Raw genomic sequence first — 13,178 nt, 5'->3', positions numbered from 1 at the left:
AACATACTACGAACATATTCAAACAGACTCCTAAAACTCAGGAATACACAAGGTCAAGCAAATAGAGTTCAATATGGTAGGATCACCCACTTGGTCAAACTAAACTTCATACGAGGTGCACTGACTAACGGTACTCTAACTAGAGACCTGACTAGCTATGGTCTACCACAAACCAATATTTAACACTCGCACAAAGGATATGATTGAATACAAACTATCACATGAAAACAGTCAAGATTCGAAATCAAAGACATAAATCGGTACCCAAATCGACAAATGATAATAACCAACAATTACAAATGAGGACTTGCCATTTCATAAGCAAATGTGAATACATAAGATTACATGCATAGGTAGAGATTAGGAAGGACAATCTATTCCGCATTGGTTAAACATTAAAATCAATCCAGTTTTCTAACGAATCTAAGTTGACTGCAGTAATTTGCCTCATCTAGGTATAGGTTGGTCATAGTTCTCTAACTATCTAAGTTCATTTTGTCCTAAGTTCTTATCCAAAAACCCATAATCATAAATATTCTATAAGAACATCCAATAATATAATACAATTATTCAGATTAATCAGCTAACATACGATATTTATTGTTGAAAATAAATCATCATTCTTATTCTTTTTTTGAAATAAATAAACCACTCTCATAGCTCCAAAACCAGCATATACTTTCCAAAAATGGAAATATACATATAAAAAAACAAAAGAAATAGATAAACATTTCCCAATGAAATATAATTTCCCTTGCATATATTAAAACAAATACACAATCTAAAGTTATTAAGTAGTATATATATCTCTATATATATACCTAAATTAATAAATTAATTACTGAACAATAATTATTATATATTTGAAAATATATGCTAATTAAGAATCAACAGTTAATATATAATTAATAATATATATTAATATATAAATTATCACAATTAACATATATTTAGTAATATACAATAATTAATAAAATATATTAATTAAAATTTAATAATAATTAATCATTTAAAAAAAAAAAAATTTGTTTTAACAGCCACATGGTTTATATCATTTCTCAAAAACCCAGAACTTGATTTTTACGAAATTTATGTAGAAGTTAGAATGAAAAGTCACCAATAAACCCAAACCATTTCATAGAAACCCAGTTTGTAAATTTGGAGGTATCGCTAACATTATGAAACAACATAATAAAAACTTCTATAGGGGTTTCATTTTGGAACAAAATTTGGCAGCATAACAACATGCTAGGGGAGGATTTTTAAACCAAAATAATTCCTTACAGCTTAAATTTAAAGGAAGTAAGACATGAATCAAAAATATATTCAACCAAAAATTGGAAATCAAATAACAAAATCATGAAAAGTTTTCCTATCCATTTCATTTTTCCCCAAACTTAAAAAAAATATGGAAACTAATTAAATACTAGTAAAAAGGAATTCAACCAGTCCAAAATTTTGTGACAACACAAAGAGGGCAAAATACCAGTAAGAATTTAAAAAAAAAATGAAACCCCAAATTTCTTCAACCAAAAATCATTTTAGGCAACAAGAATTCTTGCTCACACATGATTCCACCATTCAGCCAAGCTCTAAACTAATTTCTCAATCAAACATAATCCTGAGAGCTTTCAATGGAGATTTAAACCAAAAAAACAATACAGGGAGAATACCAAACCCAATTTTTTATCAAGCAAAGAACCAAAATGATACACAGATTCCTACCTCATTTAGCAATCCTGGAAGAGATTTGTTGAAGAGTCCAACCTACAAGCTCTAGATCAATTCTTCTCTTCCAGACATATTTTTCCCCAAAATTCTCCAGAACCTCTTCCCAAAATGTCTCTCCAGAAGTTATTTCTCCAAAAATTATTCTTACCAAAATATTTTCTAATCCTAGGTTATATGGGAAAAGTTTTGACCAAAAATCACCTTTTTGCGTTTAAAATATTTTTATTTAAAATACCATCCCAAAATTCTTATTTTTAAATTTAAAATACTTTTACACCATTTATTTCTAATTTAGAAAAATCAAAATGCCTCTTCCTCAATTAATTTCTAATTTTCTTAATTTTAAGAAAACTATCATTTATATTTCAAATTATTTAATGAGGGTAAAATATTTTTGATTAAAATAAAATCTCCAAATTAATTCTTTCAAAAATATATCAAATATAAATATAAAACTTGTTTTTCTAATTAAAATTGATTTTCTTTAAATAACCAAAATCAACCTTTCTATTTTTAAAAGACAAGAGATTAAATTAATTCTATTTCAAATTAATTTAAATCTTTCCTTTCTAAAAGCATAACTAAGTAAATTAGTCCATTAAAATTTACCATTTAATTTAAACTAGCTACTAATTTGCATTGAACAATTCTAGATAACGATTAATTGCATAAAGGAAACCTATTTAATTTAGTCCCTTAATTTTTAATGCATAAACACAATTTAATCTAATAAAATAAAATAAAGGATTAATCACTCAATTTAACCACACACACAAAGCACGCAATCCAAGAAAGCCAACCAAACAGACGACCTGCATACCCAACCAAAGGAATACTGACAAACAACTGATGACGCTCACTTGAGCACGACTAGGGTCAAATGAGGGTTGCCCGACCACCTAATCCAATTTCTAAGGGTTAATGAGGAGCACTCAAACCTGTGAACCTAAATGGAGTCGAACCTCACACCCATGCGGTACTGTACCCGCAATCTCTTGCAACCATGAATCACACATGCATATATGTATATATATTTAATAAGAGTGTTAGCCCGAGATTAATAGCACAATTCAGGAAAATAATAAACTTACATACGAATTGATGTGACAACCACATTAATAGGTACACACATTAATTAAAACATCTGACTATAACTAGATTACATGATAACTAACCAAGATTAAAATCTGTTTAGGGCAGGGGTACTACAACCAACATATTGAATGCATTCATGTAATCTGCAACAAACCCTCCTTCCTCCATCCTTAGAGAATATAACTTCTTTCTCAAGAATAAATTATTTACCAAGGATTTCCCTTGATAAATATCACCAAGGTTTTTCCAAAGTAGTTGTAATGTTCTCATCATGAACATTCAAAACCATTGAATCAGCTAGACGGAGTCTTATCATACCCTTGGATTTTTAATCCATTTTGTCCCTTATAATTTACCTTATCTTTAAACAAATTAAAAAAAATCACTAATAAAACAAAGTACACATAATAATTTATATATATAGTATTAAAAATTATCAAAATTAAAAAAATGATGATGGCATTTGCAACAACTGAATTTTCACTTAAATCTCAATTACATTATCATTATAACGATGATCCTCATCATCGCCACCATTATATTCTGCATTGTCATCAACATAGTCAGCGAAATCATCATAACCAAAGAAACCATACTCATAGCAGTCACTCACACACTTAAACTCCTTAAAATCATGAGGGTCAAGAAGCCTATAGCGCAGCAGATCTTCTTCAGAATATTCGCTATTGCGAATGCAGAGTTGAGCAAATAAGCTTTGCAATATGTGGACAGCTTTCCTTCCTTCGTCTGCCTTCACTCCCATTAAAAATGCTCTCTTTATATCATGAGATTTGGGCATCCAGGAGTCATATTTTAAGAACCTTTCCTCATTAACCACGCACGTATATATCCAATCTGTACCTCCCCTGAAGAGATTTATATGTCTTAGGTCATTAGTGTTTTCGAGCTCAATCCTTGTCCCATTTAAAATGTCGCCCCCTATCTCAGGAGACTTCCAAACCGCAGCACAAAAGATGAATGTACTGAACAAATGATGGGTTTTATGAAACGAATAGATCATCTCCTCTACTTGTTTGCTCCGTACCAAAAAATGATTCGAATTTCCCTTCCAATCTATTTCACAGTGCTCATTTTGCACCATAGATAATGTGTCGCCAATTGTATCTGCATTAAAATCTTCAGCCGATCTCCCCACTATAGTTTTAAGCTCCGACGGCAATCTCTGAAATCACAGTACTCTCGCTAAATTATTTTCAACAGTGTCTATGAAAATTGAAAACAAAACACTTAGAAATAATTTATTAGATGCAACCGTCCCAAATTCTTTTAAAAAAATAGCAACAGAATGACTAAATTAAAAGGAAATAATGAGTAACTACACGTGTCTGTGTTTAATACCTGCAACCTTTCAATGCAACTTATCATAGGACTATCTGAAATAATCATCTCCTTCAATCCTTTCAATTCTTCGATGCCTCTTATATTCTCCAGCTGCGGACATTGAGCAATGATAATGCTCTCCAAGCGTATTAAAAATTCAATGCCCTCAATATTTTTCAGCCTTGCACAATTCCCAATGAAGATTCTCATCAACTCCTTCAGTTCCTTAAAACAAATTACACCCTGAAGCCGTCGACAGTCCTGAATCCAGATTGTCTTCAATCCCTTCAATTGCTCGACAGCTTTTATACTCTTTAGCTCTGGACAATGAGCGATCCAGATCCTCTTCAAACCCTTCAATCTTTCAATAGCTGATATATCCCATAGCCTCCGACAGCGGCTAATAATAATTTTAGGTGAAATATTTCAAGTTTCAGCAGATCATTGCCCAATGCTTTTGTCAACTGTAGACATCTGGACAGTGTCAGACTTTCTAGTGTGGTTACCCCTGTCAAATCCACTTCAGTCAGATCTGCCATAGAACAAAGCATAAGAGATTTAAGGGTGGGACAGAATTGTCCACTAATGTAGACCTTTGTTGTTTCCCATACATCACACAGAATTATGGATTCAAGGTTACTTATACGAAACCGATCATCAGTTTTCTTTCACCTGTTGCTTAAAGAAAATTTCCCTTCTACAATACAGCGTCTCAACCTTAAATTTTGTAGATGGGTGAGTTCTCTTACAGATTTTAGCAAGCAATTCCATTCAATATTGAAGTCGTCGAAGTTAATTCCAAACTCAATGTTCAGACTTTCCAGACTTTGTAACATTCTAAACGAACTGATTAGTTTGTTTAAATCACTCATTAAAATATCTTCAAGCTCTAACAAATCTAATTTCCCAAAACTGCAAGACAGCTCTTTCAACTTGAGTAGAACCTGGAATTTAAAATCACTTTGTTCAGACTACTATTTTTTTCAAATATAAAAATCATACAAGAGCGAACTAATTGCTGATGCTACCAAAATTTAAGTTTTGATCAAGAAAAAGCATGTACCTGGTCATCCATTTGCCACAATCTCTCATGTGATACTTCTTCAAGAATTAAAGTGTGCAAATTTTGGAGAGGAATCCGTTCAGGAATAAAAGGCTCATCTTCATTATTTTCAAGCTGAAGCAATTGTAAATCACTTGATGTCTTTGTACTCCCAAAAAAATATCTTAGACCAAGATCATCAATATCGAGATAATTGTAACATCTGAAACTTTTTCTTTCGGACTCAGTGAGGGTGTCTTGCAATTCCTTGATTTTGTTGATTCCAATCTGAATTCAAATATCTTTATAGTTAAAAAATGTTCATTCTAAGTTACACATAAATGTTCTAATAGCCTAGAGAAAACAAACCATTTCCAAAAAATACACGTACACAATCTTCAGGACGCCACAGCCGATGAGGATGCCTCATTTGATTATCTGTTGGCTGGCTCATTTCTTTATCTGCCATTTCCCTCCCCAAGTCGCGGAGGTGGTCATGCATTTTCAAAACCAATGTTGGTTCATAATGGCATGATGTACCAGGAGACATCATAATATAACGAATTTGCACGTCAACAAGGCACTTGTCTTTGAGGGTCTGAAGTGCATGTTCGGCTCTCCACCCTGAAGCTTTCCATATACTTATGGCCTTGCTCACTTCTTCTCCTATGAAAAAGCATGCTACATCCATAAAGATCTGTTTTTGATCCTCTTCCAGAGGATCGTAGCTTATTTTAAGCGTATCTTTTATGTCCTTGTCTAGTCTTGCCTCAACCTCACCTAATTGTGATTTCCAATAAGCCATGCCACTTCCAAAAACATGCGCACCCATTACTTGAAGAGCAAGAGGCAAACCTCTGCATGCTTGGACAAAGTTGTCTACCAAATTCTCAAAACTACTTTTACAAGATTGTCTATGGAGCGCATGCCAGCAGAAGAGCTCTTTGCTATGCTCTGGATTCATCACTTTCATCTTATAACGGACTGTCACTCCGACCTTTATAAGAAGCCTCTCTTCACGGGTTGTGACAATCACTAAACTGTTGGGATTGAGGACATCTAGGGGAAATAGGGCATCTAACTGCTTTTGATGATCAACATCATCTATAACTATAAGGAACCTTGATTCACGGCTCCCTTGAAGGTCATGCTTGATATAGGCGGTCCCTTCTTCTATACTAGAAAATGAACGATCATTTCTAGGAAACAGATCTTTTAGAAGCTTACTTTGTAGAGAAGTCAACTCACCTTTGACATGTTTGTCCCGCACATCAAACAGAGTAGTTGATCCACTAAATTCTGAATGTTTGCTATTGAACAAGTATTTGGCGAGAGTGGTTTTGCCGGACCCTCCCATTCCAAAAATACCAATTATTTTATCTCTCATCTGCCCATTTCTCTGGCAAATGCTGTGAAAATCTTTCACAAGCTCATCAAGTCCCACAGCATATTTTGCAACTTGGAAAGGAATCTTTCTCTTTTGCTTCTGTTTAACGACAGCGGAGACAACATCATTACACAGCTTACTCAGATCACTGCAAATGAGAAAAGCAAAAAGAAAATTATAATTAAAATAAGGTTGTAATTAATTGAGCGTTTTCTTAATTTATAAAATAAAATAAAAAATTATTGAATAAAAAAAGGCTTAGTGGCCAGAGTACAATATAGAATAAGAAGTTGAAGCCTAAAAAAGCAATGCATAGCAAGAAGCACACGTATAAAAAGGACTTGAACAGTTAAAAAGGAGAGAAAATATGGTATATTTGCCAAAACAGAACCAAATGCGGCAGAAAGGCCAAAAAAGATATTCAAATCAAACACACATAAGCTCTACAAAGTAGAAACCAGAAAAATCTGTAAACATTTTTATTTCCTAAGCCCCCCACTTCTCTACTTACACAAATTTTATTCCAGGCTAACGAAGAAAGTTCACAATGATCTCCTGAACCTTTCCATAGAAAGTCCCTTAGTATAGAGTTGATTTTACATAAAAAATTTAAGACGTACATGCCCAACACTTTCTCTAGGGTGAAGTATAAAAGCTATAATAATAAATACAAAATATTTTTAGACTACTTAAACTGGTTTCTAAAAATGAAAATTTAAAGAAATGGGGAGAAAATATATGGAAAGAAGCACATGATAATATCTTACTCATTGTGTCCGTTGAGTTCGTGGCCCTTGAGCCATGAAACGTTCTGCAGGCATTCCTTCCACTGTTGAATGTCATGACTAGGATATCTGCCCTTCTCTTCGTGTTTGGAAAATGCTTCTGCAACTCTATTTTTGATGTAGCGGAAGTCCGAAGGGTCAACATGGTAGAAGAGTGGAATAATTCTAGCCTTGGTTTGGGACATCAAAGCAAGCTCAGCTAAACACCAAGGAGACTCTGCATATTGCGGTGATAAGATGGCTATGTGCACTGCGGCAGAGGATATAGCATTCTTTATAGCAGAAGGAAAATAATCGCCCAGCTCAGTTTCTGGAGCATCTAGATATGCCCGGATCCCAGCTTGCTGTAGAGCATCGTAGAGCTGCTGAGCCAGAGTTGTTTTGACGTCTGGGCCTCGATGGTTGATGAATACATCATACTGCTTTGTAGTCGAGCAGGATTTTATCCTTTTATTGGGAGGTTCAAGCACCACGAATGGATCGCGTTCCTCTTCTCCTCGACCAGATGTCGAAGTGGAAGCCATTAACGAATCTCTGCTACAAAAGCAAATAAATCAAGAATGGATATCTTAGAAACACCCTATAGTTGAAGAAAGGAATTCAGTGCTTCAACAGGTGAAGAATGGAGATATAAATAGCAGAAAAAGCGATGATCGAGTCGAGAAATACAAAATTGGTTGGTTGTAGGGTGCTTCCACTTTCTTGCCTGGCGAGAACACGTCAATCGATGACCGATTCGACAAAGATAAGTATAAAATAAGTCGGCGAGTCAACGAAGGCAAAAGTCGTTGGCCGTGTTTAGACGTTCTTGAGAATGATCCCGTATATACGAATAGGGAAGAAGAATGATCCCTAGCTTTACTCGCACGAAATAAAATTATACTAACACTTGCCACTTCAATGAGGTGTAATGGTGTCGTCGTTGATAGTTACACTAACACTTGCATTTCAATGAGGTGTAATGGTGTCGTCGTTGATAGTTACATGGGTAATTTATTTAGAAGGTTTTGAGTTTAAAAGAAATGGAAATTGTTATTGTTAGGACTAATATGAAGATAACTGAATATGATCAATTACATATAATATATTTGATGTTGATCGTTGAGAGATCTTTTATATAACTAGTACAATTGAGAAAAACATACAAAATTTTGTTTATTAACTTCAAGGATATGTAGGTTTGTCCATCCTTTGTCTTGTCCAGCAAAATCATTTTGCTTTTTTTTTCCAAGATGTTGAATAAAAGCTTCATTTTGATCGACATTAGGGTTGTCAGCATATGATCATCTACAATGATAGTCATCGATGAATATGTCCATGCATCAATTCCAATTTTAAGTATGTTGTTTGGCATGCTACGTTCATTGAACATGATTGTCTAGTCATAATGATATGATTCATTAGTGAGAGCCAAATATAGCACGTCTTGACTTGATATATTAGTGTTTAAGAATGCTTGTAATTTTTTAATTTTGGAACCTACAATTATTAGATTTCTGCATAAACCAATGATTAAGTTAGGGTATCATTAGTGAAATCAACATTTTCAATTATTTTTGAAAAGATAGATAGATGTAAATAAAAATTTAGTTACCTTTTGTGTATTCATTATTGATTGGCTAGTTGCATTCTTTGTAGCTTATAGTCATGATATCGCCTCCTTGTAGATGAGTTTGACATGTGTTGAAGTAGATTTCTTCAAAAGAAATTAAATTAATACTAAAATTGGTGCTTCATGAATAATTGAGGAAACTATGAGGGAGATAGTGCCAAGAGTTGCATACCTTTGATTTTTTTAGAGAGATAGCTGTTGTAATTGAGCTTCCTCTTTTTTCCTCAAAACTATGTATGGATTGTTTTGCATTTTAGAGTATCGATCAAAGGAGAATGATGGTTGGATGCGAAGGTTGTTTAATGACTTTACTCTAGATGGATGTAAATGTTAGTCCTTTTCTTTCTATTTTTCCAATATCGATTGTTGTTTTTTCTAGCGAGAGAATTTGGAATTTGTGTATTGTAATAGCCCATGCCATTGTGAGCAACATCTGCCTTCAACTAACTAGTGATAGTGGTATTATTGATATACTTTTTGGGTCTTCTTGGTTCTATGGTGGCTCACTATAATTATCGATCCTTGCTAGAACATACATCAAAACGTCTAGGCTATAAATGATGTGAATAACTTCACCAAGAGCTCCATTTAAAAGTTCCACTTTTGTCCATATGTTGGTTGTGAGCATGATACAATGGCCTTTGCAAAGCAGTACTTGCTTTTCGAGTTGTTCATCATTAGTTGCATTATCTATTTTGCTCCTAATGCTTGTTGTAATACTTATTGCGATTGGATGGTTTAACAATTTTAGCATTTCTAGTGTATTTTTTCTGAATTCTTTTCATCTTGATGATGAATCATGGAGTGTGATTCGAAACATTGATGGGAAAAATATACACACAATCAAATCCAGAAAAAATACACTAGAAATACAAAATGGATTGTGGAAATCTCATAGCTTTAATTTTAGCATTCTTTTGTTGTGCACTCTGACTAAATTATTACTAGAAAATAGGTGCATAGAGTTGTTAAATTGTTCCTTCTCACTTGATGTAAGTTGTTTGTCTATGCAAGTCATCAGCAGTTACCAATCTTCTTCTGTTGCTTTTGCATCTCATATGTTTTGCAACATTGATGAAATTGTGCTTGTGCTGGAGTTTCACCTTGTTGTTGAAATATTGTCTATAACGTAAGAACTATTGTAAATTGTTCCCCCAACATTTTGGAATTCGAATGAGGTGTGTAGATAGGTTTGTCCATCACTAGTGGCAATTGTGAAAGGTTACCAATCAATATTACAAATACTCGACCAAAGCATAAATGTTGTCGATGGGGAAAGGCCTCGCATAGTCTACTAGATCTATGTTTAGTAGTAGCTTTGGCTCTACGAAGCTCATCTCATCAATGAGGATGTATCTTATGTTCTTCAACTCTTCTTGCAATGTTGTTAATGATGTTAATGTTGTTAAGCTGTTGGACATTTGTTGTGGTTTGTAATCATTGTGAATGCTAGATTTTGTTTTGGTGACAATGTATAACTTGGAATGTTAAAGTTAGATGGCATGTATTCATCTTGGCTACATGTTTTTTCATGTTTATGAATTGTGTTGGCTCTCCATATCAAAATCACTTTTTGGTTATGTATGTTTAACCTATCATCATTTCTTGCAGGTTCATTTTTTTTCTTTCCAAAATCATCACATGATAAGGTAGAGACAATTTGTTCTTTTCATGGAGCTTTGTATCCTTCTTGTGTAAGCATGTTCTATGTAAATTTTGTGTGCCTTTGGACATAGCTAATTATTTATTCATAGTCCCGAGAGGGATCTATAGAAAATATTTTAGTTGTGTTCAGAAAACATGGATGATGCATCACAAAGGTTCCAAGCGCTGACATGCATGTCAAAAAAATTTCTTTCTCTTTCAATTTCTGCACTGCTCTTCCAATCAAGTTTATCCATATCTAGTGCATTTTAAAGCCAAAGAAACCCACGTACATGTGTAGTATCTCTATGTTGTCATTCATATCTATACCAATAGTCTTTTGCACTAAGGATTTTCTTGATGGATTCCTCATAGAGGATAGTGAATCATTCATGCAAGTATAATGGCATGGTATGAAGATTATTGATCATTATCTAAGCATTGTTTATATGGGTGCATTTGTACAACCACATCATTTCAAAGTAGTCTTTGTAGATCTGTCCACTTTGTGTCTATTGCACTTAATGTGAAGAATAAAGTGGGAAATTCTATTTGGTCGATCAAGTTTGTTAGCTCAACATGGCACTTGTTCCAATATGGCCTTGTGCCTCTCAAGGAGGATCCAAAATGCATGAGCTCCTCAAGTAATTGTGCGTCATAAATTATGTTTGGTATGTTGTAGCACACATTGCTCCTTTGCTTTCTTTATTAGTTCCTGCCAGCAGGAAACTATAGTGGAGGCAGTTGTTTTAAATAGTGATTAAAAGCTTTCCTTTCAACCAATCAACATGTTCGAAAGTTTTGTATATCTTTATTTTCAACAATATATTACCAAAGAATTTGCTTTCTTTTTAAACAAAATTTTGCTGAAAGGTATCATCGAGGTCTCTCATTTGCATTGCAGATGGCTGGTAGCTACTTTCCCATAGACCAAGATGAGAGAACACACGTCTTCCCAGAAGAGGGCCTGCAAAACAGGTCTTGGGCTGCTCGAGCCTGCAATTTTTCAGGTCTGCAAAACTCCTGGGAATCACCATAAGGTACAAGTGGAACAAACAGTTGGCAATTACTTGGCGATTAGGGCTTGAATTCATTTGCATGTTTTTGAAAGGTGGAGGATGCTGGTAGAAGTTGTAGTCCATAGGACTAGTGATGCTGCAAACAAAATTTTATTTCAAACATTATCAATAAGGTACCAAATTTTACTCTCCTAATATTATGTTGTGGTGCTATACCCTATAGTTTCCAAGCACCAAATTTTACTCTCTTGATATTATTTGGCACTGCTATACCCTACAGTTTCCAGAGAGTAAACGCAATTTGTAGGGAGGATGATGAAAATGAAAGGCGAAATAGAGTGTGATTTGCTGAAAGACTATTGAATAGATGAGAAAGATAAAGCATGTATTCAACGGAATGCTCTGCGAAAAATTTGAATTCATTAGAGGAGGTGTTCACACCACATTTATAGGTTTTGAAATAATCACTCACATTAGGATGGTCATGTTAGAGTATGATTTAGTGTATAATTCACTCAACAAAATATTTTGATCTTCCTATCAATAAACCAAATGCAAATCTTGGGTTGAAAGTGTGGAGCATTTTTTCAACACTGTATGCATAAATTGTTTCAAACAAGATATCTCTACATCCAATATGTCCATGTGTATTTGTTCCTCTGAAAACACACATGTATGTTCAATACACCTTAACCTTTGTTATATAGACTGTGTTATAGTCAATCTTAATGCATTGTGGGAATTTAAAAGTAGTTTGCTATTGAATTATCGTGCTTTGTGCTGCACCATGGTCCTTTGGAGTACACTTTTCAATTTATCAAATTCACGGGGTATGCAATTAACTTGAGTTCTTCAGACAACCCTGGTTCATCTAGCCTCCATTAATGTAGTCCCATAATCATGGAGAGCGTGTTTAGCTGGCTCATCATCACGACATCTACTCCACCTTACTATTATGGCATGACCTGCCAGACTGAAACAATGGCAATTTATCCAAAGCAGTTGAAAACTATATTTAAACTCATTTGCCCTGTTGCAGTAGCCTCTAACTTGAACATGATCTAATCTGAGTTTGCTTTATAGGGTCTTGACTCTTGAAGAAAAATTCAAAATATTACATGCTATATTTGGTTTGGCATACTTGTTCTAAAAATGCAGATGGTTTTGTAGGCCTACCTTAAGCAGGTTCCATGGCATCTCAACAGGCCCGGGAGTGGATGGGTATTCAGCAGTTTCTAGTTGCTACCCAGAATGCACTATACGGGTTGCTGAGTAAATTGAAGCAAGAGGTTGCTGAGTAAATACTGTTATTTTGCTCATCATGGATTCTTTTTTTTAGTGTTTAATCTAGATGATGCCTTATTCAAGCATGAAATGCATTCAGGATGTGAACTCTCTTACTATTCTTGTCATGGGAAAAGGCGGTGTGGGAAAGTCTTCAACAGTTAACTCTTTTGTCGGGGAAAGAGTAGTTGTTTAACAATATTGCTTTTTCTAGGATGTTATATTTCAGCCCAATGAA

The 13,178-nt window shown here is 34.3% G+C and overlaps 1 protein-coding gene across 1 annotated transcript; it reads right to left on the bottom strand.

Moving 5' to 3' along the window:
- Nucleotides 1-3,310: 3,310 nt before the first annotated feature.
- On the bottom strand, nucleotides 3,311-7,905 carry LOC131073716 (disease resistance protein Roq1-like). The gene is made up of 6 exons (XM_058010217.2): nucleotides 7,364-7,905; nucleotides 5,601-6,744; nucleotides 5,231-5,497; nucleotides 4,840-5,111; nucleotides 4,186-4,567; nucleotides 3,311-4,009 (listed from the first exon to the last, which is right to left on the bottom strand). Exons 1-6 carry the CDS (start codon nucleotides 7,903-7,905, stop codon nucleotides 3,311-3,313), a joined length of 3,306 nt encoding a protein of 1,101 aa, XP_057866200.2.
- Between the last annotated feature and the right edge of the window lie 5,273 nt (nucleotides 7,906-13,178).

The sequence above is a fragment of the Cryptomeria japonica genome, chromosome 1 (assembly GCF_030272615.1).
Source record: "Cryptomeria japonica chromosome 1, Sugi_1.0, whole genome shotgun sequence".
NCBI classification, from domain to species: Eukaryota; Viridiplantae; Streptophyta; class Pinopsida; order Cupressales; family Cupressaceae; genus Cryptomeria; species Cryptomeria japonica.
This window is presented reverse-complemented; position numbering and strand designations above follow the sequence as displayed.

What these genes read in the sequence shown, in the direction of transcription:
- LOC131073716 (XM_058010217.2), bottom strand. Translation starts at nt 7,905, where the DNA reads ATGGCTTCCACTTCGACATCTGGTCGAGGAGAAGAGGAACGCGATCCA. An exon ending in GAACTCAACGGACACAATGA is followed by an intron (nt 6,745 to 7,363) that starts GTAAGATATTAT and finishes TCTCATTTGCAG; the next exon opens with TGATCTGAGTAAGCTGTGTA. An exon ending in TGTGGCGTCCTGAAGATTGT is followed by an intron (nt 5,498 to 5,600) that starts GTACGTGTATTT and finishes ATTTGAATTCAG; the next exon opens with ATTGGAATCAACAAAATCAA.